The sequence below is a fragment of the Hyperolius riggenbachi genome, chromosome 5, assembly GCF_040937935.1.
Source record: "Hyperolius riggenbachi isolate aHypRig1 chromosome 5, aHypRig1.pri, whole genome shotgun sequence".
Classification (NCBI taxonomy): domain Eukaryota; kingdom Metazoa; phylum Chordata; class Amphibia; order Anura; family Hyperoliidae; genus Hyperolius; species Hyperolius riggenbachi.
In genome coordinates, this window is record NC_090650.1 from 313903661 (window position 1) to 313930187 (window position 26527).

The 26527-nt window shown below is 46.9% G+C and overlaps 1 protein-coding gene across 2 annotated transcripts; it reads left to right on the plus strand.

Annotated features, from left to right (window-relative positions):
• Window positions 1-1034: 1034 nt before the first annotated feature.
• On the plus strand, window positions 1035-26527 carry ZBTB14 (zinc finger and BTB domain containing 14). Of its 2 annotated transcripts, none has more exons than XM_068234718.1 (3): window positions 1035-1405; window positions 22344-22405; window positions 24295-26527. In XM_068234718.1, the coding sequence occupies exons 2-3, from the start codon at window positions 22403-22405 to the stop codon at window positions 25648-25650; spliced, it is 1359 nt and encodes a 452-aa protein (XP_068090819.1). In that variant the 5' UTR covers window positions 1035-1405; window positions 22344-22402; the 3' UTR covers window positions 25651-26527. The 2 variants fall into 2 exon arrangements, with proteins under 2 accessions (XP_068090819.1, XP_068090820.1); XM_068234719.1 differs by lacking the exon at window positions 1035-1405 and adding an exon at window positions 18546-18611.

Here is a 26527-nt window from a genome sequence, read left to right on the forward strand (position 1 = left end):
CCCTCTTCCGCGTATGTACGCGGAGGGACCTGGCGAGGAGCTGTCGCCGGCCTGTCGCCCACACGCTCACGTGTGCTGGCGACAGGCAACATTTGCAGCCTGTGAGTACTGGCCATTAGTTAAAGAGACACTGAAGCGAGACTAAATCTCGCTTCAGGTCTTATATATAGCAGGGGCACGTGTGCCCCTGCTAAAACGCCGCTATCCCGCGGCTTAACGGGGGTCCCTTCACCCCCTACCCACCCCCCGCAAACCTGGGTCGGAAAAAGGTCGCTGGAGCTGATCTTCCTGGAGGCAGGGCTAACGGCTGCAGCCCTGCCTCCAGTCGCGTCTATCAGACGCGCATCGCCGCCTCTCCCCCGCCCCTCTCAGTGAAGGAAGACTGACAGGGGCGGGGGAGAGGCGGAGGTACGCGTCTGACAGACGCGCATGGGGCAGGGCTGCAGCGGTTAGCCCTGCCCCAACCAGGAAGCGCTCCCCCGCTGCTCGGAGGGGGTTTAAGGGGACAGGGACCCCCGTTAAGCCGCGCTATAGCGGCGTTTTAGCAGGGGCACGCATGCCCCTGCTAGCTATGAGGTCTGAAGCGAGATCTATTCTCGCTTCAGACTCTCTTTAAGAAAATAAAAAATAAAATAAAAAAAAGAAGCGTGAACGCGTTTCCAGTTATACACATAAATAAATCATCAAAAGCGAGAATTTCTCAATAGGCACTTGTCACAAAACGCTATTTTTCTTGTTTAACCTTATTCATTCTTAGTTTATGCAGAAGCCGAAAAAGTATTTTCCTCATTTGAAATCTTTGACCAAAAGAGGACGCCTGCAGCGTCAGCACATAGGACAAGGCTGCCTCAGCATCGTGCACGCCGCCCTACGAAGTCACACACCGTGTAAGGACAGCAGACCTGTGCACGGCTACCTACACCGTCACGTGACGTCATTCTAAACAAGGGAGCCCGCGCGCCATAACGCTTCTCGCGCCAGCTTGAGGAAGGCAGTCCACGCGCACCGCGCCCACCTCCCTCAGAGCGGAGAGCCCTCCCCCTCCTGCGTCCCCGAGCTGCGCAGCCGTGAACCCGCGTTCAGGAGACGGGGAAGATGTAGATCCCATGCAAGTTACAGGCAGCTTAGAGCCCCGCTGTATAATTTTACGCAGAAGCGCTTTTTCTGAGCCAGCTTATGCGTAGAGAACACCAGCTCGGTTTTGCCTCTCAGTATACTATATAAGTGTTATCAGTCACTGGCGCCCCCGCCCCTAAATACTGGGCCGTGCTTGCGCGGCGCGCCCTCCCTGCACCGCGCATGCACACACAGTCCACTGCTCGTGCAGGAGCCGCACAGACGTGCACTGCGTACACTATTCTGATTGCCCCAAATCTCACTAATAAACCTCCCAGCCGAGCTCGCGGTAAGTATGGTTGGAGAATTGAGCTATACGCAGTATTTCACACAGCCAGCTACAGGCGTGACGTAGAGCGGCGAGGCAGCGCGTTCCCGCGGAATCATAGTTTATGAATGCTGTTTTTCTATACTGGCGTTTCTTATACTCCACCTCTGTTAAATGTGGACATTTTTGGGAAATGTGAAGTGTTAGTGCATAGCGACTGATCAGAGGGAGATGCGGGGAGTGAGCATGCGCAGTGAGTGTCATGGCGGACGCTCGTGTGTGAATTGTGCTCGCGGGAGCTGAGTCCGCCGGTAGGAGCGCGTGAATATGTTCGCGCGGCATCGATGGAGGCTGAAGTAGGGAACGAGGACTGGCCCCGTCATAGCCTCGCGCTCTGCTCGTGTATTCGGCGCGTGGGGAGACGGCCCGTGAAGGGTGCATGTAGAACAGCATTGTGCTAACAGCAGGCTGCTCTCATGTATGAGATATGCTGCCTCCTGCCTCGCAAACCTGGTAATATGTCGTCATCGCTTGTATTCTGGCCAGCGTATCCAACATGATACAACTGAAATTCGATACTTTGTTTTAACAGAATAAATAAAGATACTTATTATAAATGCTATGATAGAAATCTAACGGTATCCCAAAGAGATATTGACCATGGTAACTTTTAACATACGTTTTTTTTTTTTATTATTATTATTTAGACTCACTATTATTTAAATGCCTGCAGCAAAGTCTGTTTGTTTCTAAATACTGCAGTGTTTACGTTTTGGCATTGATTGAGTTCATTTGGCTTTGCTTTTATTATTTTAAACAAAAGAAATTGTAAATGTTCTCAACCTCCTAAGCAAAATAAAACAATAATAAGGCTCAAATTACAAAAAATGGTGTATTTGAAATAACAGCTATTTTCCAAATGATGGTTTTAATGAAACCTAAACCGAAATAAAAATAAAAAAGTTTCACTTACCTGGTGCTTCTACCAGCCCCCTGCAGCCGTCGCCCTACGTCCGTTTCTTCTCCGTATGATCCTCCGGTCCCCCGCAGCGGCTACGTTTTGTTTTGGCGTGACTGGCCAGTCAGTGGACTTGTGGCCCTGGATGTGTGCATCCTCGCTCATGTCACCAGGAGCGTACTGCGCAAGCTCAGTAGAACATTTTCTGTTCAGTACACTTCTAATGTCTCTGCCCCTGCTAGCAGTCTAAAGCTAAGTACCCACGGGGGTACAATTGTAGCTGTCGCCGCACACGGGAGCGTGTGCGCGACAGTTCGGCGACAGCTCGTCGCCAAATCCCTCTGCATCCACACGGCAGCAGAGGGATTAGCGATGCGGCGGAAGCTGTCGCCGAGTTTCCTCCCCCCCCGCCGGAAGCTCCGTGTGGTGTGTGTGGGTAGCTGTCGCTAGCCCGCATACACATGCGGGGCTAGCGACAGTTCTGGCGAGGTTGCGGCGACGACTGTAGCCGGCGATTGAACATGTCAATCGCCTGGCGACAGCTCCGACGGGCGACAGTTCGGGGCGCGCGCATCATACACACGGGGGAACTGTCGCCGCAACACGCGCGTGCCACGCGGTTGCGGCTACGGCCGTCCCCCGTGAGTATGGGCCTTTAGGGAATAATACATGCGTTGCGATTTTATGCGTCATTGGGCTCTATTCATAAAAAACTTGTGGCGAAAAAAACTCCTGGAGGGAAAATACCGCAGCGGTATTTTAGACTTCTGGGTGGTCATTCATAAAAATGTTGCCAGCTGCGATGCAAGTGCGGAGATCTCCTGCTGAAGGCTGGCGGTAAGCTGTCGGAAGGCATGCGGAAACACTTACGCCGGCAGAGTCCCTCCGTGCACTGCTCTCTCTGGGAGGTCTGACCCATTCACTTGTATGTAATCCGCAGGCTTCGAGGAAGTGGTATTTCCCATCCACATACCGCTTCCTCTAATCTTTATGAATGGCCATTTTGTTACTTTTTTCTAGATAAATCTAGAAAAACACTGCAGAAGGCGGAAATTTCTCGCTCTGCTGGGGGATTGTAGATTTTCATGCGGGAACAGCTTTTATGAATGCCCACTTTGCTAAATGGTCGGGAAAGTCCGCTGTTTTGAGCGGAAAACTTGCGGTAACGTTTTATGAATAGAGCCCATTGAATCATTTTTTTTTTAAAACACGCATGTATTGCGGCTGAAAAATCTGACTTGTGATCAAAAGTATGCACTGCTACATCGCGCTTTAAAGTGTGGCCCCAGCCTAAGTGTTACGATTGCACATAATGTTATAATTGCAAAACAACATGCTGTAATCACGTGTGGGTTGCCACTGCTGTATTTAAAATTTCGTCATAATAGCATGAGCAATGTTGTGTGCTCATTATTATGCCTGGGTTACAAATGAAGGGAAGCGAGCTACAGTGTATTGCAATATGCATGTTACTAAAAGACTCATTTTGAGATTTGTTATGATGTGCTGCATGCGCATCGCAACAGATTTAGTGGTAACAAGCTTCTGTCGTCTTCTTTCAATCTGTAACATTAAAGCAGACCTGAACTCAGAACTTCCTCTCTGCTCTAAAAGATACGAAACCGCACAGTAAGATGTTGCGTTCTAAAGTTGCAACACAATAAAATAAGTGGTAAAGCAGATTAACGTTACCGTTGCAGTTAGAGGTAGTGCATTACCATGCAATGCTAACGTTACACTGGAAATGTCGCATAGACTTTTTATTGCAGCGTTGTAAGCTGTGTTATAAAATTTTATAACGCAACATCCCACTGTGAATCTACCCTTAAAGGGACCCTGAGCAGTAGATCAAAATGAAATCGGTACTTACAGAGCTGTGGAGTCCGTACAAAAATCCACCGACTCCTCAGTTTAGGATTCCATCGACTTCAACTCTTCTAATTTGCATATTACAATCTTGTTGATTGAAAGTATGTAACATGAAATTCGTCTCTTAACTGCCAACGCTTAGGAATTTTAAAAGACAACTGAAGTGAGAAGGATATGGAGACTGCCATATTTATTCCCTTTAGTCATAGACTAAAACTAGTCCTTGGTAAGAGTACTTGTAAAAGGTACAGACCGGAACAAAGAACATCTATCAGGCCCTAGGCAATGTAACTGTGGGTACGTAAGAGTGATGTGCAGGTACTCTGCAGGGGAATAAGGAGATTCTTCCTCTATTACACATTCTTCATGCACAATCTGAACCGGGTTTATGGGTGATAGACAACACCTCTGTGTTCAATATGCACAACATTCTCAGTGGATTCCCTGCAGCTCTGTGGAGAGGTGCATATGTAGAGTATAGTACTACTGTGTAACAAAGTAAACCTGAGACAGATAAAATTAAAGTTTTATACATACCTGGGGCTTCCTCCAGCCCCCTTCAGGCTAATCAGTCCCTCGCTGTCCTCCGCCACCTGGATCTTCTGCTATGAGTCCAGGTACTTGAGCCAGTCTGGCGTAGTGCGCATGCACACACTCCGCCGCCGGGAGCGCACTACACCTGCGCAGCAGTATTGCGCAGGTGCAGAACGCTCCTGGCTGTGGAAGCAGCATGCAGCCGGACTGCGCTGACTGGCTGAATTACCAGGATTCATCGCAGAAGATCCAGGTGGTGGAGGTGGACAGCGAGAGACTGATTAGCCTGAAGGGGGCTGGAAGAAGCCCCATGTATGTATAAAACTTCTCTTTTCATCCTTCTCAGGTTCCATTTAATTCATAGTCACCAAACCAAATTGTAACAACATATCAAATTATTTGATTTCATGAGCAAAGAGAGTGCGCGCATTTACACTTGCATGAATCAGAATCAATGCAGAATTACTTCCATCTCACTGACCATCTCTATTAGTGACACGGCTACACATCAGGCTTTATACTTACAGCATAGATGTTATTTCGTATATATAAGAGATTCCTGTGTACACATCATATATACAGTCACAATCAGATGTGTATATCTGACTTTAAAAATACGGGGACTGCTTTATTGAAGCAGCACAAGTCATTAATTTTGATCGGTTTACTTCATTTTTGTGAACTAAGCACAGCTATTACTGTATGTATAAATTATTTATGATGACTATTATCTGAGAAATAGAAAATTTTATCATATTTTTTATTTTAATTACAGTTTAAATTCATTAGGAGTCGGTGTCGGTGCATTTTTTCCCGACTCCGACTCCAGGCACCCAAAATTGCCACGACTCCGACTCCACAGCCCTGGGTACTTACCTGGGGCTTCTTCCAGCCCACCGTAGGCCGTGAGGTCCTCCTGACTCCTCTCCCAGTCTTGCTGGCGACTTCATTACCAGCGACACCCAGGTCGAGTGTTGGCCCAACACTTCCTAAACGGGGACACTCCGCGTCATCACGCCGGCTGCTACACGTCATCATGGCAGCCGGTGTGACAGTCCTACGCATGTGTGGTTTGCTAACTCTGAACCGCGCATGTGCAGGACTGTCACGCTGGCCGCCGCAATTATGCGCAGCTCGGCCCAGAACTGAAATAATTAAAAACAAAGTGTTTCACTTACTTGTGACTTCTGCCAGACCATTTCAGTCTTCCTGTCCCGCGCCGGTCCTTCACGATTCTCCGGTCTCCCGTTGCCAGCTGCTTTCGGTGCTGTTATACCATCGACTTACAAGTAGACAGCAGCTGTGCCTGCCCACCTCGATCCCACTAATCGTGCAGGACGCTATTGCTGAGAAAGATATGCATGGCCCGGGACGCGCAGGCACAGTTGCCAAGTCCCCCTAACCGTAAGTAGCTGGCGTCGGGGAAATGGAGAATTGTGGAGGAGAGGCGTGGGACAGGAAGGCTGCAAGGGGCTGGCAGAAGCCCCAGGTAAGTGAAACTCTTTGTTTTTGTTTATTTCAGTTCCGCTTTAATAAAGTGAATTGATTGTAAAAGAGCTGTGCTGAATTCCTTTAGAGAAGATTTTCTGAGAAGCAGACAGAAGTGCAGTGTTCTCCCCAGGCTCTTTTAGCCGGGTGCTCCACCCGGCTAGTTTTGATGAGCACCCGGCTGTCATTAGCTCACCTCCTCCTATTCTGTAATCATAATTGCTCACGGAAGCCCTGGCCCTGCATTCTCTCATCTCACCCACCCGGCTCCTTTCTCATGCCACCCGGCTACTATTTCATGCCACCCGGCTGGAAAAAATTTCTGGGGAGAACACTGTAGTGTGTTAGTGTGCACAGGCTTTTATTGTGAATTTAGGCCTCGTTTCTTTCTCGACGCTGTGGGTGTTATAAACTGTTCTAATCACCTTTTTCCGGCACCAGCAACTTCTTATAGTTGCGTCTCACGGACTGTGAGATAACTTGACTCTCAACACAGCAAGCAGGAGATAGACTTTCTCAGGCTTCTTCAATATTCACGTTATTTATTCAGGAAACAGAAATACAGATAGATACAGTTCATCATATCCTAGCCACGCCAATCTTCATGTTGCGTTACAAGCTTCTTGATTAAACTTCCCGCTGAAGTCAATCAGGTACCTTCTTTCTAAACTACGTTACACTAGACTACCTATGTACAGCATACATTATATCAGATTACATATAGAATGAAAATGCTTAGAAGTTCCAGTCAGCATTGAGAGCTAGTGTGAAAGTAAGAAGCAGAGTGAGCTCCCATCGCTCACTCGGGGTTTAATACCGACTAGGAAAGAGTTAAATATGACATCATCTTCGCCATCCCCTAGATCAGACTATTGGTGGAGCCCCCTCGTGGGGTCATAATACCCACCTACTCAATTAATATTTAATGAGGCTTTTGACATACATACAAGGAATTCGGTATTTAGTAAATATGGCTGATGTTTATTGTTCTAGTGGTGTACATGCACAGGCCAGGGAGACCTGTGGCCTTGTCCATAGAACAGCTTCTTGGTATGTTCTGGTTCTGCTGACAGAACTGCAGATTTTCTCTCTAAGAGAAAATCCCCTTAAAGGGCAGGTCTGCTCCCCAAGCCTTTTTGACTAACTCAGTCCAAATAACTGAGGCCTACTTAAATTATAACAGTGGGCAATGCTGGTGCCCACCATGATGCATGGCAATGCGTTGCTCCATGATTTTACCTGATGCGCTTGTGATTACATTCATCATGATGAATGGAATCACAAATGTGCTGAGAAGCATGCAACCATTTATCTGGATTCCATGTTGAATTGCAGTACATGGATGGAAACATTAGACAGTGCTATCTATGCACTTGCTAATGTTTCTGTGGATCGCATTGCATTTCTGAAAATGCTGCAAAATCGCGCAGATGGAAACAAGTCCTTAGGGCCCATTCACACTTGCAAAATGCTAGCTTTTGCTAGTGTTTTGCTCCGGCGATTTTTGTTGATTAACTCTAAAAAATCGCCGTACACACTTGCTGATTTTTTTTTTTTGGTGATCGCGATTAGGTCTTCTATAGCACTAAACACTATTGCCAGGGAATCGCCTGAAATTGGTGCAGGATACAAATTTGCGTTTACCGATTTGCGTTAATCGCCAAAGTGAGAATGGGCCCATAAGGTATTATGGCACTAGCGCTTTAAAAAGCGCTAGCGCTTGAGCATTTTGCTGAAATTGCCGGCAAAACACTCAGATGTGAACGGGGCCTCAAACTTAACTTGGGTGTTCAGTATTGCTGCCCTTCAAGACTCCCTATGGATGAAATAGTTAAAATTCTTAAAGAGCAAAAAGGGGCAGACATGTTAAAACAAATGTATGTCAGTTAAATTAATGTTTCTGTGTAATTAAAGGTTATAGGTATTGCTGTAATGAAGCAAGTCTGTATGTGTTTCTTGGCTCCTAGAGGCAAAAAGTAATAACTTGAATGGCTTCACCCATTGTTTGCAATTGATTTATTGTAAGTGTTCTGTTTCACATATAGAAAGTGAAATGATCTTTTTACATTTTTTAGGAGAAAAAAATAATCAGATTGCACTACATTTTATGTAGGGTAGTCGGTTCCTTTTAATTATACTTCATCAAGTTGGCAGCTCTGGGTTTCCATGATATAGACTATTGTCAAAAGTCTCGGAATGTTTCGTATTCTGACTTAAAGGACTTACGAGGCGAATCTAATAATACAAAGTTATTTACTTTATTGCAACAGCAGACATCAGACCAGACGATCGGCGCCTCCCTTGTCATTTTCAGACCCTCTCTTATCTAAATCCACGCATCATTACAGTACCCGACCCTCCCTTGGGTCGCCTTATCTGATGGCGATTAGAATCGCCACTTTAAAATGCAGATGCATGCGTAGGTTCGCATAGCAGCTTCTGCGGCTGCGCAGGTTTCCAGCCCTGTCTGCGGGTTGTCCTAGCTCTGTGCACGCTGATATACGTCATGTGGGCGTCCCCACATGACCATCCATATGGCTTGGGTTCCAGTCAGCCGCACCCCCTCAGCATACAGTAGCAGCGCTTGCCAGCGTGATTACCGGGGGCGTGGCTGACTGGAACACAACTTGGTCATGTGGGGACGCCCACATGACGTATATTAGCGTGCACGGAGCTAGGACGGCCCACAGACTCCCATCTCTGGCTGACTTGCGGGGGGCGCTGTCTCCTGGGCCGCGCGGGGTCCCGACCACCCACGTCGGAGGAGCTCGCGGCGAGTGTCCTCTGCACCGGAGCCCCCGTCATTCTACTCCTGGAGTGTGCTGGGGTGCCTGCAGGCCGGAGGCCGCCTGCCAATCCGGGCTTCTGCCCGCTCTGGCCTACTGGGCCCCCACCACGTGGCCCGCAGGCTGGAAGCCGTCTGCCGATCCAGGCTCTGCCTGCTCCGGCCTACTAGGCCCCCCCCCCCACGTGGCCCGCAACAGGGTTGAGGCTCCTGCATGCGGCAAGTCGCCCACCTGGGCTGCCTCTGCCTCCCCTGCAACCCATCACAGCTTGGAGGCCTCTGCAACCCCTGCCTCCCCTGCATCCCATCACAGCTTGGAAGCCCATCGCTCCTGGCTCCCCCAACGCCCATCACCGCTTGGAGCCCAGTCGGACAAGAAGGACCCAGCCCCATATGGTACCCAACCATCTGACCCACATACCAGAGGTAAGACTCTGCCTCTCTGCAAGCCTGCCTGCTCTGCTCACGGGATGGTCGCTGCAGCGATTTCACTGGGGTTGCACCGTATTGCACCGCTCATGGGATGGACTGTATCACACTGCTCACGTGTGGACTGTATTGCACTGCTCATGTGTTGGAAGTTCATTGCACTGCTCTTGTGATGGTCTGCAGTGAACCGCTCTTGTGATGGACTGTATTGGGACGGTCTGTATTGCACTGCTCTTTGGATGGACTGTATTGCACTGTTCATGTGATAGACTGTATTGCTCATGCGACTGACTGCATTGCACGGCGCATGTGATGGACTGTTTGCACTGCCTCCAGCTCGGACTGTTAGCATTGCACAGCTGATGGTTTGCACTGCACTGCACGAGTGATGAACTGCCCTTGCACAGGCCAGGCTATGTCTGTTTGTCTTGCTTGTCAGTCTGACAAACCCCGGGCCTAGTGGGGGGCTGAGACTAGCCTGGAGGCACCAAAATGCCATGCTCCCCCACCCCCCGCTGGCGTCCCACCACCCCGCGCACCAGCGACCACGGCTTACCCAGACCGCCCCCCGCCACAGACACCACTTATACCGGAGAACAGCTTCTAGGGTGGGAACCGCCGGGCCCTCCTCCCCCTGAAGCCAGGCTCCTGACCTCTCTAGTCTGGGACCACATAAGACAAGTCCTGGACCCAGCCCTGAGACTCTGGTCAGGCCAGCGGCGGAGAGGATGCCGTGCTGGTGCCCGCGTGAGGCTAGAGAGGAAGGGCCTACGCTCAGCCATCCCCTCTGTCCTCCTGGCAAATGCCCAATCACTCCCAAACAAGTTGGATGAACTGCGCCTCCTCTGCAATAGGAGAGACCTCGTTAGTAACACCCCAGCCCTCTGCCTCACAGAAACATGGCTACATGAAGACATCCCCGAGAGCGCCCTCCTTCTCCCGGGCTTCAGCATCATACGAGCAGATCGGGACCCGGTCCTCTCTGGGAAAAAGAGAGGGGGTGGCATCTGCTTCTACATCAACTCCTCATGGTGCCCCCCTCCAACGATACTCGTGAGGAAGTGCTCTCCAGACCTGGAACTACTGCTAATCAACTGTAGGCCGCCATACTCACCAAGGGAGTTTTCCTCCTATGTCCTTGCAGGAGTATACATCCCCCCCCGATGCCGACACCAAATCTGCCCTTCTCGTTCTAAGCGAGACCATCTCGCAGTTTGAGACATCCCTCCCGGACTCACTGTTCATCATCGCAGGTGACTTCAACAAGGCCAACCTGCGCCAGGAGTTGCCACGCTACCACCAGCATGTAGCCTGCCCCACCAGGGGCCCGAACACCCTGGACCACTGCTGCACTGCACTGAAGGATGCGTACAAAGCAGTCCCTCGAGCAGCTCTTGGCAGCTCGGATCACTGTCTCATACATCTTATCCCCACCTACAGGAGACGCCTGGATTCAGCTAAACCCACCACTATGTCCATCAAGGTCTGGTCGAACGAGGCAAAACTGAAACTACAAGACTGCTTTGAATGCACCGACTGGAAGGCCCTGGAAGCGCCAAACTTGGATGAATGGGTAGATAACGTTGCCTCATACATCAGCTTCTGTGAGGACTCTTGTGTACCAACAAAATCCTTCAAGCTGTACCCGAACAACAAGCTGTGGTTCGCCAACAAGCTACGGCAGCTGCGGAGGCGCAAGGAGGCTGCGCACAAGTCTGGCAACCGAGAGGACTACAGAAGGGCGAGAAACAACCTCAATCGAGAGATGAGAGCTGCCAAAAAAGAGTATGCTGAAAGAGTGGAACACAACCTGCGCTCAAATAACTCACGTGCCATATGGAAGGGGCTGAAGGCTGCCACAAACGACAAGCCCCAACCCCAGCAAGCAACACCCAGCCCGACACTAGTAGAAGAACTCAGCAGATTCTACTGCAGGTTTGAGAACCAGGGAGGAGCGGAGGGGAACCTGGCACCGGCTACCCCACCTCTGTGCCCGGCAAACAACAACCTGCCCTCTCCCACGGTGGTGAGCGAAGCTGAGGTCCTGCACCTCTTATCAACACTTAATGCCAGGAAAGCCTCTGGCCCCGATGGAGTGTCTCCAGCCTGCCTGAAAACCTGCTGTCGGCAACTTGCTCCCACCCTCTTCGCCATCTTCACAAAGTCACTGGAGGAGGGCAAGGTCCCCACATGCTTTAAGAGGTCCACCATCATACCTGTCCCTAAGAAACAAGGGATCTCCGATCTCAACAACTTTAGACCCGTTGCCCTGACGTCCGTGATCATGAAAACCATGGAGCGTGCAGTCCTAGCCCACCTCAAGCTCTCCACCTCACCCGTCCTGGACCCCTACCAGTTTGCATATAGGGCAAACAGGTTCACCGACGATGCGATCAATATATGCTTGGAGCTCACCAACGACCACCTAGACAGGCCAAACACGTACGTTCGAATACTCCTCCTGGACTTCAGTTCGGCCTTCAATACCATCTGCCCACGCATTCTCCAACGGGACCTTGCTGCACTTGGAGTCCACCCAAGCCTTCTACTATGGATAACAGACTTTCTCACCAACAGGTCCCAAGTCGTCAGACTGGGCGATATCCACTCACAAGCAGCAATCACAAACACAGGTGCTCCCCAAGGCTGCGTCCTGTCACCACTGCTGTTCTCCCTCTACACGAACAACTGCAGATCGGAGGCCGACTCTGTAAAGGTCATCAAGTTCGCCGACGACACCACCATCATTGGCCTTGTCACCAAGGACAATGTCCAGGAGTACCGCCAACAGGTGGAGAGTATTTGCAACTGGAGCAAGGAAAACAGGCTGGTGCTTAACACTGCAAAAACCATGGAGCTTATCATCGACTTCAGGAAGTCTGCTCCCCGCCCCCTATTTATATTGACGGCACCGAGGTAGCCAGGGTGCCATGCGCCCGGCTTCTGGGTACTATGATCTCCAGTGATCTAAGCTGGAAGCCCAACATCACTGCCACCCAACGGAAAGCCCAGCAGAGACTCTTCTTCCTCCGCCAGCTGAGAAAGTTTGGCATGACTCAAGAAATCCTAACCAGCTTCTACACCGCCACCATTGAGTCAATCCTCTGCTCCTCCATCTTGGTCTGGTATGCCGGGGCCACCGCCAGTGACAAGGACAAACTTCAGAGGGTCATCAGGTCAGCGGAGAGGATCGTTGGCTGCCCCCTCCCCTCTCTTGACCTGCGACACAACAACAGACTGAAATCCAGGGCTCTGAGGATTGCAAATGATCCCTCTCACCCAGGCCATCGCTACTTCAGCCTGCTGCCATTTGGCCGGAGGCTTCGGGCCATCTCCACAAAGACCACGAGACATCGGAACACTTTTTTCCCCTCGGCGTTCAGCCTCCTTAACTCCCTCCACATATTCCTATCAATGCAAGCCCCGACGAGCTGCGGGGCGGTATAGTGCAATGCAATGTATAGTGGAAGGCAACAAAATGTAATGCTAACTCATGCCAACCGATGTTCCTTACGGCTCGCTGCTATCTATGTCTCTATCTTCTCTCTGAGCCTGCTGTATGTATTGTGCCAACAACAATTCCGGGCATGACCCAGTCATGCTTGGCGAAATAAAGTTTTCTGATTCTGAGACAGGGTTGGAAACCTACGCAGCCACAATAGCGGCTATGCGAGCCTACGCAAGCATCTGAATTTTAAAGCGGCGATTCTAATCGCCATCAGATAAGGCGACCCAAGGGAGGGGAGGGTTGTGTAATGAAGCGTGGGTTTAGATAAGGGAGAGTCTGAAAATGACAAGGGAGGCACCGATCGTCTGGTCTGAGGTCTGCTGTTGCAATAAGGTAAATAACTTGTAAGTTCTGATCTGGTAACTTCCTACCTGAGGTTCCGTTCCATATGACACCTCAACGACAATGGAGATTCACCAATATGATTGTTTCAGTCAGATAGCAGAACCGTTCCAGGTGTCTGCTTCTTAATGATCAAGTCTATTTTTATTAGTCCAACAATACAGATGTGAAGCTGGGAGATGCGAATACTGGTGAAAGTAAATAAAAAGTGTTTTCTTTTCCAAACCCCCTGAAAACCGTTACCTCGGATATTTTTCCCAGAATGTCCTGCTCAGAGTAACTGTCAACAGAAAGTAGGAGGGAAAAAAATGTACATGCTGGGAACGAGGCTTTAGGGAAAAGGACCACAGGGTGGCAGTTCTGCATACGAACAACATACTGGTACATGCTGTAGAGCAGTGGTCCTCAAACTAAGGCCTGCGGGCCGAATGTGGCCCCCTGAGGCTTTTTTACCGGCCCCCACACACAAAATGTATTATAGATGCGGTCAGCTACATATTTAAATATTGGTGGTCTGCATATACAATGAAGCCAGAAAGCAGTAATTCACTGGTTTCCAATCAAATTCCACATCAGGTGACACTGTTGTCCAATTGGACTGAAGGTTGTCACCTTAGTATGCACCACTGTCTGACCCGCAAAAACTTCTATGTATACTCCGGCCCCCCAGCAGTCTGAAGTATGTTGACCTGGCTCTCGACCCAAAACGTTTGTGGACCCTTGCTGTAGAGAGACATAACAGTCAGAATGGAAATGCTATATTGAACCTCAGCTGAGGCAGAGCACCTCTCTTTACACATACTTGAACTTTACTTATACCATTCCTAATTCATAAGCTTTCGTATGGAGATGTTAAACCTTTTGTTGCTGACTGTAACCACCTCAAACCTTCTGGAAAGGCTTACTACAAGGTTTAGGAGTGTTTATTGGAATTCCTGGTCATTATTCCAGAATAGCATTCGTGAGGTCAGACATTGATGTCACCCTGATTCCTCTGAAAATTGTTGTCTGGTTGAGGTGAGCTTTCTACAGGCCAGTCAAGTTCCTCTACCTCAGACTAACTAACCCGTGTCTTTATGGACCTTGCTTTGTGCACTGGTATGTACTCAGGTTGCAATAGGCCATCCTCCAAACTGGTCCCACAAAATTCTAAGCATGAAGTTGTCCAAAATTCAGAGTTACTTTCTCAGGAGCTAGAGCCCAATCCCTGGAAAAACACACCATAATCTCCTCTGTACCAAACCTAAGACTTGGCACAGTGCAGTTAGGCAAGTACTGGTTTCCTAACATCTGCAAAATCCAGACACATTAGATTACCACACAGAAAAGCGTGATTTGTCACTCCACAGAAGATGTCACTAAACTATTAAGGTTGAAGTGAGCCACGGACCCTTTCCTGCAAAATGGCTGTGACCACTGATTTGCAAGAAATAGGACACATGCTTTTGGTATGATGCTTGCTTCGGCTACCGCCTAAGCTTGCATAACTTTACTAAACCTACTTGGTTGGTGGCATGGATAGTGATACCTGCTGGGTTCCCTATTTTTTTTTTTTACAAATTACGTGACCAGGTTGCTACGAGCAGGAAGCACCTGTGGGTCTGTGTGGTTTACCGTTGGCTCACCTCAACCATACCACTAGTGCCTATGTCTCCACTGCTCTAGTGGTGGCATGCTTCACCCCACTGCAGCTGACACTTTGCTTGCACTTGCTGGTATAAGATTTGGATGCAGCTACTTGGCAATTGAAACTCTGTCCATGGAGCTTTCTGTGCATTGTTCTTGAGCTAATCTAAAGTCTAAATTGTGCAGGTCTGTAGCTACTGACACTGTAGAAAGTTGTTGATTTCTGTGCAATATGTGCCTCAGTATACCATGACTGTACTTTATTTGTGTGTGGTTGCTGCTGTTACCAGTTACTTCCACTTTGTAAGACTGTAATATCATTAAAGTCATCGGGAACCGCCTGTAAAAAAAAAAAAAAAAAAAAAGCAGATACTTATGTCAATGTAGCCGCATCGCACCATGTGTAGTGGAAACTAACCACAAAGTGAATATAAAATATAGAGCATTAAAATAACTTACACTTTAATATGCAATTGATTAATTATGTTGTTTCTGCCTTTACATAGCAATATCAAACTAAAAAAGGACAAGGCTGAAGGCTGTCTGATTTTATTTCAGCCAATAAATGGCAGCAGAACAGCAAATATTGAAGGCGCCATGATTTTATTTTAGCCACCAGATGGCAGCAAATCTTTCGCTATCTTTTCAGAATAAGAGCAACTCTGGTTTGCCCATTTTTGAATGGCATGTGTAGACTGATTGATGGATGGGGGGAAACTGTACAGAGGTGAAAAGTGGTCATACATGGGTTGATGTTTTCAACAGATTCTCTTTGAATCTTCCAGTGCTCTGTTGAACCCAACATATTTAATTTGATGAACTTCTGATTGATTTTGGCCACTTTATTGAATTGGTGATTAGACACACTGGCAGATTTTGAGTGGGAGGATCAACATACACATAGCATTTAACTGGATCAGGTACAATACTAGCTATGGCAGTGGTTTGCTCGAATATGTTTTTTTTTTTTTCGTGACAATCTGATAGCTTTTGGGCAGGGTGGTACACCTTGATCACTTTCAAGTTGGTGACTGATCAATCATTTGCCAGTTCATGCTATTATTGACCCATGTATGGCTAGCTTAACCACTTGCCGACCGCGCACTCATACCGCGCGTCGGCAAAGTGGCAGCTGCAGGACCAGCGACGCAGTATTGCGTTGCCAGCTGCAGGCTGATTAATCAGGAAGCAGCCGCTCGCACGAGCGGCTGCTTCCTGTCAATTCACGGCGGGGGGCTCCGTGAATAGCCTGCGGGCCGCCGATGGCGGCTCGCAGGCTAAATGTAAACACAAGCGGAAATAATCCGCTTTGTTTACATTGTACGGCGCTGCTGCGCAGCAGCGCCGTAAGGCAGATCGGCGATCCCCGGCCAGTCAGCGGCCGGGGATCGCCGCCATGTGACAGGGGACGTCCTGTCACTGGCTGCACAGGACGGATAGCGTCCTGTGCAGCCCTGATCTCCGGGGGGGGGGGGGAGCAGGTAGGAGAGGGAGGGGGGAATTTCGCCGCGGAGGGGGGCTTTGAGGTGCCCCCCCCGCCAGCCACATGCAGGCAGGAGAGATCGGACCCCCCCAGCACATCATCCCCCTAGTGGGGAAAAAAGGGGGGTGATCTGATCTCTCTGCCTGCTACATGATCTGTGCTGGGGGCTGCAGAGCCCACCCAGCACAGATCACTCAACACAGCGCTGGTCCTTAAGGGGGGGTAAAGGGTGGGTCCTCAAGTGGTTTTAGGGATACTGTAGGGGGGTCGAGGGGAAAATGAGCTGAACTTACCCGGGGCTTCTAATGGTCCCCAGCAGACATCCTGTGTTGGCGCAGCCACTCCCTAATGCTCCGGCCCCGCCTCCAGTTCACTTCTGGAATTTCTGACTTTAAAGTCAGAAAACCACTGCGCCTGCGTTGCCGTGTCCTCACTCCCGCTGATGTCACCAGGAGTGTACTGCACAGACACAGACCATACTGGGCCTGCGCTGTGCGCTCTTGATGACATCAGCGGGATCGAGGACACGGCAACGCAGGCGCAGTGGTTTTCTGACTTTAAAGTCAGAAATTCTAGAAGTGAACCGGAGGCGGGGCCGGAGCATCGGTGAGTGGCTGCAGGGGTGCAGGATGTCTGCGGGGAACCATTAGAAGCCCCGGGTAAGTTCAGCTCATTTTCCCCCGACCCCCCCTACAGTATCCCTTTAAGTGGAGTGTGGATATACATGATGGAATAGAGATGACAATGCTGTGTTTAGATTGACTGGACAGAATTAAAACTTGCTTTTTTAATAGGTAACCCATTTGTATATACTGCACTTCAAGCATATTCAAGCTTATAATGTAATGTGTTGTACCATATAAACATGCTGATTTTATTGTAACTTATAAAGCATCAAGCAAGCAAAAACTCCCTTTAAAAATTTAAACTGGCACCTAACTTTTGAACTTTTTTTTTCATTGTTGTGAATGGAACTGCCTCCAAAGTATCTGCTATTGGCTCCTGGAATGGACAGAATAGGATCTGAATTCACTATGCATTACTGCATTCAGTAATGCATAAAATAGATGTTTTTTACAGAGCATCTTGTAAAATGCCAGTTCTCTAAGGCTGTTACCGCATTGAAAAGTAAAATTACCAACTGGGGCAGTAAATACCTCAATAAATGTCAGTTCACCAAGATCAGAGCATTTGGTAAAACAGTTGAGATGTTTGATATTTTAAAGGACCAGTGTCACGAATGTTTATTTTTTTCAAATAGTTACCTTAAAGTGGACCCAAACTAAAAATACAAGATTTCAGAAATAAAATCTATTTTCTAAATTATAATAATAAATAGCAGCTTTTTTTCAGCTGCATGATGACAAATATAAAATATTTTACATTTAATGGAGGAACCCTCCCTTCCTTTCATTTTGCCGGGACAGAAACCGGCAAACTGGTGAGTAGCATGTGTCTGGCAAAGGAGGAATTGCTAATGGCTGCCATCTGTATAATCCTACTTATAAAAGAGAAGGGTGAAAAGCATGCACTGAAATGCTCATAGGCTGGAAGGAGTGTTTATCTATGTATGTGTCAGAGTGGTGCAACTAAATATTTTGAATTAAAAAAAATGTTTGGTTTGGGTCCGCTTTAAAGGGAACCTTAAAGAGAATCTGTATTGTTAAAATCGCACAAAAGTAAACATACCAGTGCGTTAGGGGACATCTCCTATTACCCTATGACACAATTTCGCCGCTCCCCGCCGCATTAAAAGTGGTTAAAAACAGTTTTTAAAAGTTTGTTTATAAACAAACAAAATGGCCACCAAAACAGGAAGTAGGTTGATGTACAGTATGTCCACACATAGAAAATACATTCATACACAAGCAGGCTGCTGTATACACCCTTCCTTTTGAATCTCAAGAGATAATTTGTGTGTTTCTTTCCCCCTGCAGCTATCTTCCACTGAAGTGTCAGGCTGTTTCTTCCTGCAGAGTGCAGACAGCTCTGCCTGTATGTAATTCCTCGGTATGTGAAAGCTCAGCCAGCTCAGAGGAGGATTTATCCACCTTGTAAAAGATAAGAGAGAAGAGAGAAGCTGCCCTAATCTAAATAATACACAGGCAGTGTGCAGAGAGGAGCCTGGAGGGGGGTGATGCATCACAGAACCACAACACTGAAGAACTTGGCAGCCTTCCAGACACAGGCTGACAAGTCTGACAAGTGAGAGATACGTTGATTTATTACAGAGATGGTGATAGTAGAACGTGCTGCAGTAAGCCAGAACACATTAGAATAGCTTTTGGAACTTGTAGGATGATAAAAAACAGGATGCAATTTTTGTTACGGAGTCTCTTTAACCTCCTTAGCGGTAACCCCGTGTGTGACACGGGGTAAGCCGCCGGAGGGTGCCGCTCAGGCCCTGCTGGGCCGATTTGCTTAATTTTTTTTTTTTGCTGGACGCAGCTAGCACCCCGATCGCCGCCGCCGCGCGCCCGATCGCCGCTATCCGGTGCGGCGCACGGCCCCCCCCCCCCAGACCCCGAGCGCTGCCTGGCCAATCAGTGCCAGGCAGCGCCGAGGGGTGGATCGGGTCTCCCAATGACGTCCCGACGTCGCTGACGTCGGTGACGTCATTCCGCCCCGTCGCCATGGCGACGGGGGAAGCCCTCCAGGAAATCCCGTTCTTTGAACGGGATTTCCTGATCGCCTATCGCCGGAGGCGATCGGCGGGGCTGGGGGGATGCCGCTGAGCAGCGGCTATCATGTAGCGAGCCCTCGGCTCGCTACATGATTTAAAAAAAAAAATAATTAAAAAAAAACTGCTGCGCTGCCCCCTGGCGGTATTTTTCATACCGCCAAGGGGGTTAACTGGGGGAAAAAGAAAATTCACTTAGGGCTTTCACAAGCCTCCTGCAGCCGTCCATCGTAAAGCGCGTCCGCAAGACGCGTCATGCGGACGCGCTTTACGACGGGGAATGCGGAAGAAGAGGACGCTTTGCCAGAGGACGACTGGCAGTCGGCCAAAAACGAAACTTAGCCGCGGAGGGCACCGGACGGCTGCAGGAGGCTTGGGAAAGCCCCAGGTGAGTGAATTTTTTTTTCTCCCACAGTTAAGGTTCCCTTTAAGTGCTGTTGTAATAAGATTAGAGGTAACCAGCATTTTTTTCTTTATAATGTGCAGCATGAGTAATAAAAACTTACATTATTTATTCAATCCCCCCACTGTATTGTCGACGGCGACGTGGGACAAACTAACCAGGATAGGGGTGTACAAACGGCAGTTTCAAAGTAGGTAAACTGCTCTGACCCCTGCCTTGATCGGCTGCTCCACACGAGCACTGACGAGCACGTACACTCAGCGGGAGCGCCTTTCATATTGACAGGTGACGTCACTGCATTAGACACTGAAAGCCTGTGAAAGGGACCTTCAGAGTCCCGTCAGCGCAGGCACTGCTGGGGGCACCTATTAAGGCTAAGAGACTTGCGGACACGTGCAGTCTAAGCCGAAGTGTGCAGTGATATTGTTGAATAAGACTGCGCATGTGCGCGAGTCTCTTAGCCTCAAAAGTGGCCCCAGAAGTGCCTGTGCAGACGGGACTCTGAAGGTCCCCTCCGCAGGCTTCCAGTGTCTAATGCGGTGACGTCACCTGTCAATATGACTACGAGCGGCTGTGTCAGCGCTCGTGTGGAGCAGCCGATCAAGGCAGGAGTCAGAGCAGTTTACCTACTTTGAAACTGCCGTTTGTACACCCCTATCCAGGTTAGTTTGTCCCATGTCGCCGTCGCCAATACAGTGGGTGGATTGATTGATTGAATAATGTAAGTTTTTATTACTCATGCTGCACATTATAAAAAAATAAATGCTGGATACCTATAATCTTATTACAACAGCACTTAAGGTAACTATTTGAAAAAAAATAACCATTCGTGACACTGGTCCATTAAGACTAGCCTTGAGCTGTCGGTAACTAACATTCAGCATTTGGTAAAATGGACAGACAAAGGAGACATCCAATAGGAAGAGCCACCCGTTTTACTACTCACACCATTTGATCCGATGCACTGCTGGGTGGGACATCAGAAAGTAAAAAAGAAAATGAGATGCAGGAGCAGGGCATGTTCATAGCATTTCTTGATTCATTTTTGACATGTAGATCTATAGACTGAGAGGGAGCTCTAGTGCATAGGTACCAAACTCAATCATGTAAGGAGCCAAAATCTAAACATCGTCTACATTGGGGGCCACATTGTTAAGATTATTAAGTGTAGTAACTATAGTGATTGTGGGGGGCGGCAGTTGGGCTAGATCTCTGCATTTTCCCTTCTGCATAGTAGTGCAGTGAAGCAATGTAATATTCACCAGCAGCAGTGCTGTTTTGGGTTTCTTCTAATCTTCCTTATAGACGCATGCGCTATGCTGCATACTTCTGGCTCTGAATGCATGTCAGGTGATCGGGAGCTGGAAGTATGGACGTATAGAGCATGCAGCTGCTGGGAAGAGCACAAGAGACACGATGCAGCGCTGGGGCAGGTAATTATTACACTGCTCTGTTGCACTACTCTGCTATGTAGGGAGAGAACCCAAGGGGGGAAGGTATGTAGGTGTGTGTGTGGTGGTGTTATTTGCTACACTACTCTGTGGGGAGAGGACCCGGGGTAAAGGTGTGTATGTGTGTATGGGAGTGTTATTTGCTGTACTACTCTTGCTATGTGGGGAGAGGACCTGGGGGAAAGGTATGTATATGTGTGTATGTGGGGGGTATTTGCTACACTACTCTGCACTAGAGATCACCCATGCACTAGAGGTCCCTCTCAATCTATAGATCTGCATATCTAAAGTGAATCAAAGGCTATGAACGTGCCCTGCTCCTACATATGTATATTTTTTCCTTTCTGATGTCCCACCCGGCATGCACACTTCCTCCTTTAAGCCAGAGTGGTGTTAGAGGCTTGTAACACGTCCAACAGGACACGTGCATGCTGTCTGGAGCGCACAATATACCACAGATTTATGGGTAAATAACCCCTTATTTCCCCACCGCACACCTGAGGCAATTAAGCCTCATTTAAATCACAAATTTGAGTGCTTAGACACTCGTAATTACTCGTGAGTCCATGCCTGGGGGCCACATTTTGCACACAGGACTTGAGTTTGACACCTGTGCTCTAGTGGCACATCTAAGGAGATGCTGGGGATGACTTTTAAGCCTGAAACCTGTCAATGCAACAAAGCAGGAGCAGGTCATGCACTTAGGCCTGGGACCCATTAGCCCTCCTCTAAGCACTTGTGATTTGAAAAGCTCTTGCTAATGTAATGCTATGGGGATCTTTAAAAAAATCACATCCCTCAAGTGGGATCACACCCATAGCATTACATTAGCAAGAGCTTTTCAAATCACAACTGCTTAGAAAAACGCTGCTAGTGGGTTCCAGGCCTTATACCTGAAACATCACAACTGGCCAGACGTGGAAAAACATCACTGTAGCAGAACACATTTTGCTACAGAGACCTTCTCCACAGCTATTTAGCCTTATACATTACCAAACAGGTCTTAGTGAATCGAAGAAACATTTTTCGGGTAAATTATGATTTGTAAAGCTCTTGCTAATGCAATGCTATAGGGGATTTTTTAAAAATCACATCCCTCAAATGGGATCATACGCATAACATTACATTAGCAAGAGCTTTTCAAGTCACAAGTGCTTAGAGGAGCACTGCTCGTGGGTCTCGGGTATGTGTGGAAATCTTAGTGAATTCAAGAAAAAGGCTATAGTTTACCAATCTTATTTATTAATATAATTTTTACGGAACAGCCCTTAGTGAATTGATACCTAGCTCTTGATTTTTTTTTTTTTTTCATAATTCGTGCACCCTTGCTATTAATGTTTTCACCTCCTGCACTAAATAATTACTTTTTATTTGTCTAACAAAATATTACTTTTTCTACTTAGGTGATCTGTTCTAACACTTGAATCACGAGCCTTCATTAAGGACAGCTTCTGTTTTGTTCATGGTATGTTATTTGATTGTACTCACCCTTAAAAAATTGCCATTTTTCTGTATACCGTTTGTCTTGGTCTGCACAGCATTATCTTTTTCAAAGACTGTGAAACTTGTGTAGCTGTGCTATGCTAGGCGTGTGCAAGGGAATGTAGGTTCTGATTTAGTAATGTGCTCCTGTGATTAAGGATGCTGATAAAGCAATTCTGGACAGATTTTTTTTTTTAATAGTATTACCTGTTCTTGGGTGTCAGTAGTTTGAAAATCTTACCAGAGGTAAACAAAAGTAACAAATTCCATATATATTTGTGGCGTTTTTAGAAGTACATCACAGCTTTTTTACCTCTGCAATCTTAAACTTATCTGAATATGGTACAACTTTAAGAATATGTATAGTATGACATATCAGCCTATTGCAATATAAATACTATTAGAGCAGTTCCAAACAGAGTTGTGTAATTGTCAACACAAGTAGTCCTCAAAATCCAGTAACCAAGTTCTTTTGTACTAGAATGATGCACACATTTTACAATCATGGATTGGGGAATATGGTGGCTGACATATTTATTTCCTTCTAAACCAAGCTCCTAACTGTCCCTTTTCTTTAGGGACAGTCCATCTTTGGGAACCAAATTCCTCTGTCCTTCTTTCTTCCTCATGTGTCCCTTTTTCAGGGCTGATGTACAGATCTATGTAAAATGATATATTTTGAAAGGAAATAAATATGGCAGCCACCATATGCCCCTCAGTTCAGGTGTACTTTAAGAACTCAATGGCCCTTATGCAATTCTTTTTTTCCTCCTGTAAAATGCTGAAAAGTTATTTTAAAGAGAAGATGGAAATAATTTATTTTAAAGAGAAGATGGAAAATATCTCCTAGGATATAAGGCTGGAGAAAATGTTAATTGCATATGGGCCAATGGCAGTATCATGAGATTCAAGCAGCAAGAGAGCTTGAGCACCAGACCTGTGGTCAGTAAGTAAGCTGAAATTTGCTTCCTCTAATACTGGCTTATATACATGGTGTTCTGAGGCGCTCACCCCGGTCCTTTTCAAGGATAGCCTGGCAATAGAGATGGCTCATCTCCAATTTATCAGAGATGCCTTATGGCCACATGGACAAGTCTATAAAATGTTGTCAAATACCCAAGGCCATTCCCAAGACCATTCAACAGCTCACCTTTGATGGGAAAGTCAAACAAATAGTGGCCCCTTCCTAAAGTAAAAAATTTTTAGTGCAATTTTTCAAGCATTATCTGAGTAGAGCTTGAAATGTACAGTCTCCCTTTACAATAATTTTACAATCAGTTAATATTTTTGCCACATTTTCTAAAGTAAAATTTTGATTACATTTAAGTGTTTTGTTGTATGGGATGGCATGGTCGTGTAGTGGTTAGCAATCTCGCTTTGCAGAAAATCTGAGTTAGGACACTAACTGCTTGGAGTTTGCATGTTCTTCTTGTGTTTGCATGTCTCCCTTATCTCAAATACACACCCATTAGTAATTTCCCATGCCCCCCTCCTCCAAGAAAAAAAGTTATAAGTTGGCTTATAGATTTCTACCCAATATTCCAAAACTATCTATTCTTTTCAGAAAGGAAATGATCGAATCGAACATTTAACCACTTCACGCTTCTCCAGAGAGTGTGTAAACCGGGCACGGGCTCATGAGTGCAAGAGCATTTCAGCAAAATTGCACTAATTAGTGCACAAATAGGACGTTTTAAAATGTAATTTTGCAGGAATTGATTCCTATCCTATTCAATCAGAGTGGTCGAATTTGCAGGGAATCGAATGGGAAAATTGATGTGTGTATGGGCACCATAATTGTTTACTGTAAGTTTACTGTTTTCATGGTATATTATTGTGTTCTGATTTTTTATTTTTTTTCATTCATTCTAGGATTTTTTCATAACCATGTCTGAAACACTGAAATATAATGATGATGATCATAAAACTGTATTTTTAAAGACCCTTAATGAACAGCGACTTGAGGGGGAATTTTGTGACATCGCTATTGTGGTTGAAGATGTGAAATTTAGGGCACACAGGTGTGTACTTGCAGCTTGTAGTACATACTTTAAAAAACTTTTCAAGAAGTTGGAAGTTGACAGCTCTTCGGTCATAGAGATTGATTTCCTACGGTCTGACATATTTGAGGAAGTTCTTAACTATATGTATACTTCAAAAATTTCAGTCAAAAAGGAAGATGTGAATCTCATGATGTCTTCTGGCCAAATACTTGGCATTAGATTTTTGGATAAGTTGTGCTCTCAGAAACGTGATGTTTCTACTACAGATGAAAATCCATCTTCTCCAAAAAATAAATATGCTTATGAAACTAACTTAAAAATAAGTCGTCCAGTTGGTGAGGCCAATGAAAATCAAGATGATGATGTTGAGGAGATAGGAGATCATGAGGATAGTCCTTCAGATGACACAGTTGAAGGTACACCTCAAAGCCATGAAGAGGAGAAGTCTCCAGGCTCTACTCTGAGAGTTCAGGAGGCCATACTAAAAGAACTAGGAAGTGAAGAAGTTAGGAAAGTTAATTGTTACGGTCAAGAAGTTGAGACAATGGAGACAACTGAACCTAAAGATTTGGGGTCACAAGCACCTCAAACTCTTACTTATAATGACAGCATTAATGAAGTAAAAGATGAACAAGCGCAAGCTTGGACCACAACAGGTGACATGAAGTTTGAGTATTTGCTTTATGGTCACAGGGAACAATTTGGATGCCAAGCATGTGGGAAAAACTTTACAGATGAAGCTCGCTTAAGAAAACATGAGAAGTTACATACAGCTGACAGACCATTTGTGTGTGAAATGTGTACCAAGGCATTTACCACACAGGCACACCTGAAGGAACATCTAAAAATTCATACTGGATACAAGCCTTACAGTTGTGAAGTGTGTGCCAAATCCTTTATCCGCGCACCTGATCTCAAGAAACATGAGCGAGTTCATAGTAATGAGAGGCCATTTGCATGCCACCATTGTGACAAGGCATTCAAACACAAATCTCACCTCAAAGACCATGAAAGAAGACACAGGGGTGAGAAGCCATTCATTTGTGCTTCGTGCCCTAAAGCATTTGCCAAGGCTTCTGATCTGAAGCGTCATGAAAACAATATGCACAGTGAGCAGCGTAAGCAAGTTACAAGTAGTGCCATTCAGAGTGAAACAGAACAGTTACAAGCAGCAGCTATGGCTGCCGAAGCAGAACAGCAACTTGAAACTATTGCTTGTAGCTAAACATTTTCTTTACAACCAGTAAGGTATTCTATGAAAATGGGGTATTGCATATAGTCTAGAGTCAGATTCCTTCTTTCATGTTCCGATATGAAATATTGCTGTATGGCTACTCCTTTCCTGGAGCATCCTTCCCATTTTTTTTAAATGCAGAGCTACTAAAAGGGTTTGTTCACACCTCCCCCCCCCCAAAAAAAAACCCATACTTTTTTAGCATTTGCATGCATTTTTGATGCAGTTTTGTGCGTCTGTGTGGGTTTTGCAGTTTATTTGCATTTCACTTTCTTTTCAATGTGCCCCAGTGACTTTAATGCATGTATTTCCACACAAAAAATGTGTACAGCAGCTCATTTAAAAACTGCAACACACAAATCCATTAATGAGAATGCTGATGTGTGCCTGTAAAACTGCCTGCATCCGCAAAATGCATGCTTTTGTGCAAATTCATGCAGTGAGTTTGGTGTGAATGAGCCCTTAAAGGGAACAATAGCTGACACAAAAAGGGAGTTTAACTTATCTGGGGCTTCCACCGACCCTTCAGACGTCCTTTGCCCACGGCGGGACAAACTGATTCTCTGGTCCCATGTAGCAAACCAGATTCATTTTCGCCGGCTGATCAGTCGTTGCGCATACATGGCCCTGGCCGCGTGCGTCCTCGCTCACGTCGCTGTCCTACGCATGCACAGTACATGAAATCTTGTACTGTGCATGGGCAGGACGGTGGCATGAGCGTGAATGCGCGTGGCCCGGGCCGAAACCCTGAAACTGTCTCAGTGCGGGCACCGGAGGACCTGTTTGGCCCGGCGCGGGCACAGGACGTCTGCAGGGGCCTCATGTAAGTTGAATTTTTCGTTTTTTGTATCAGTTAAAGAGGAACTGT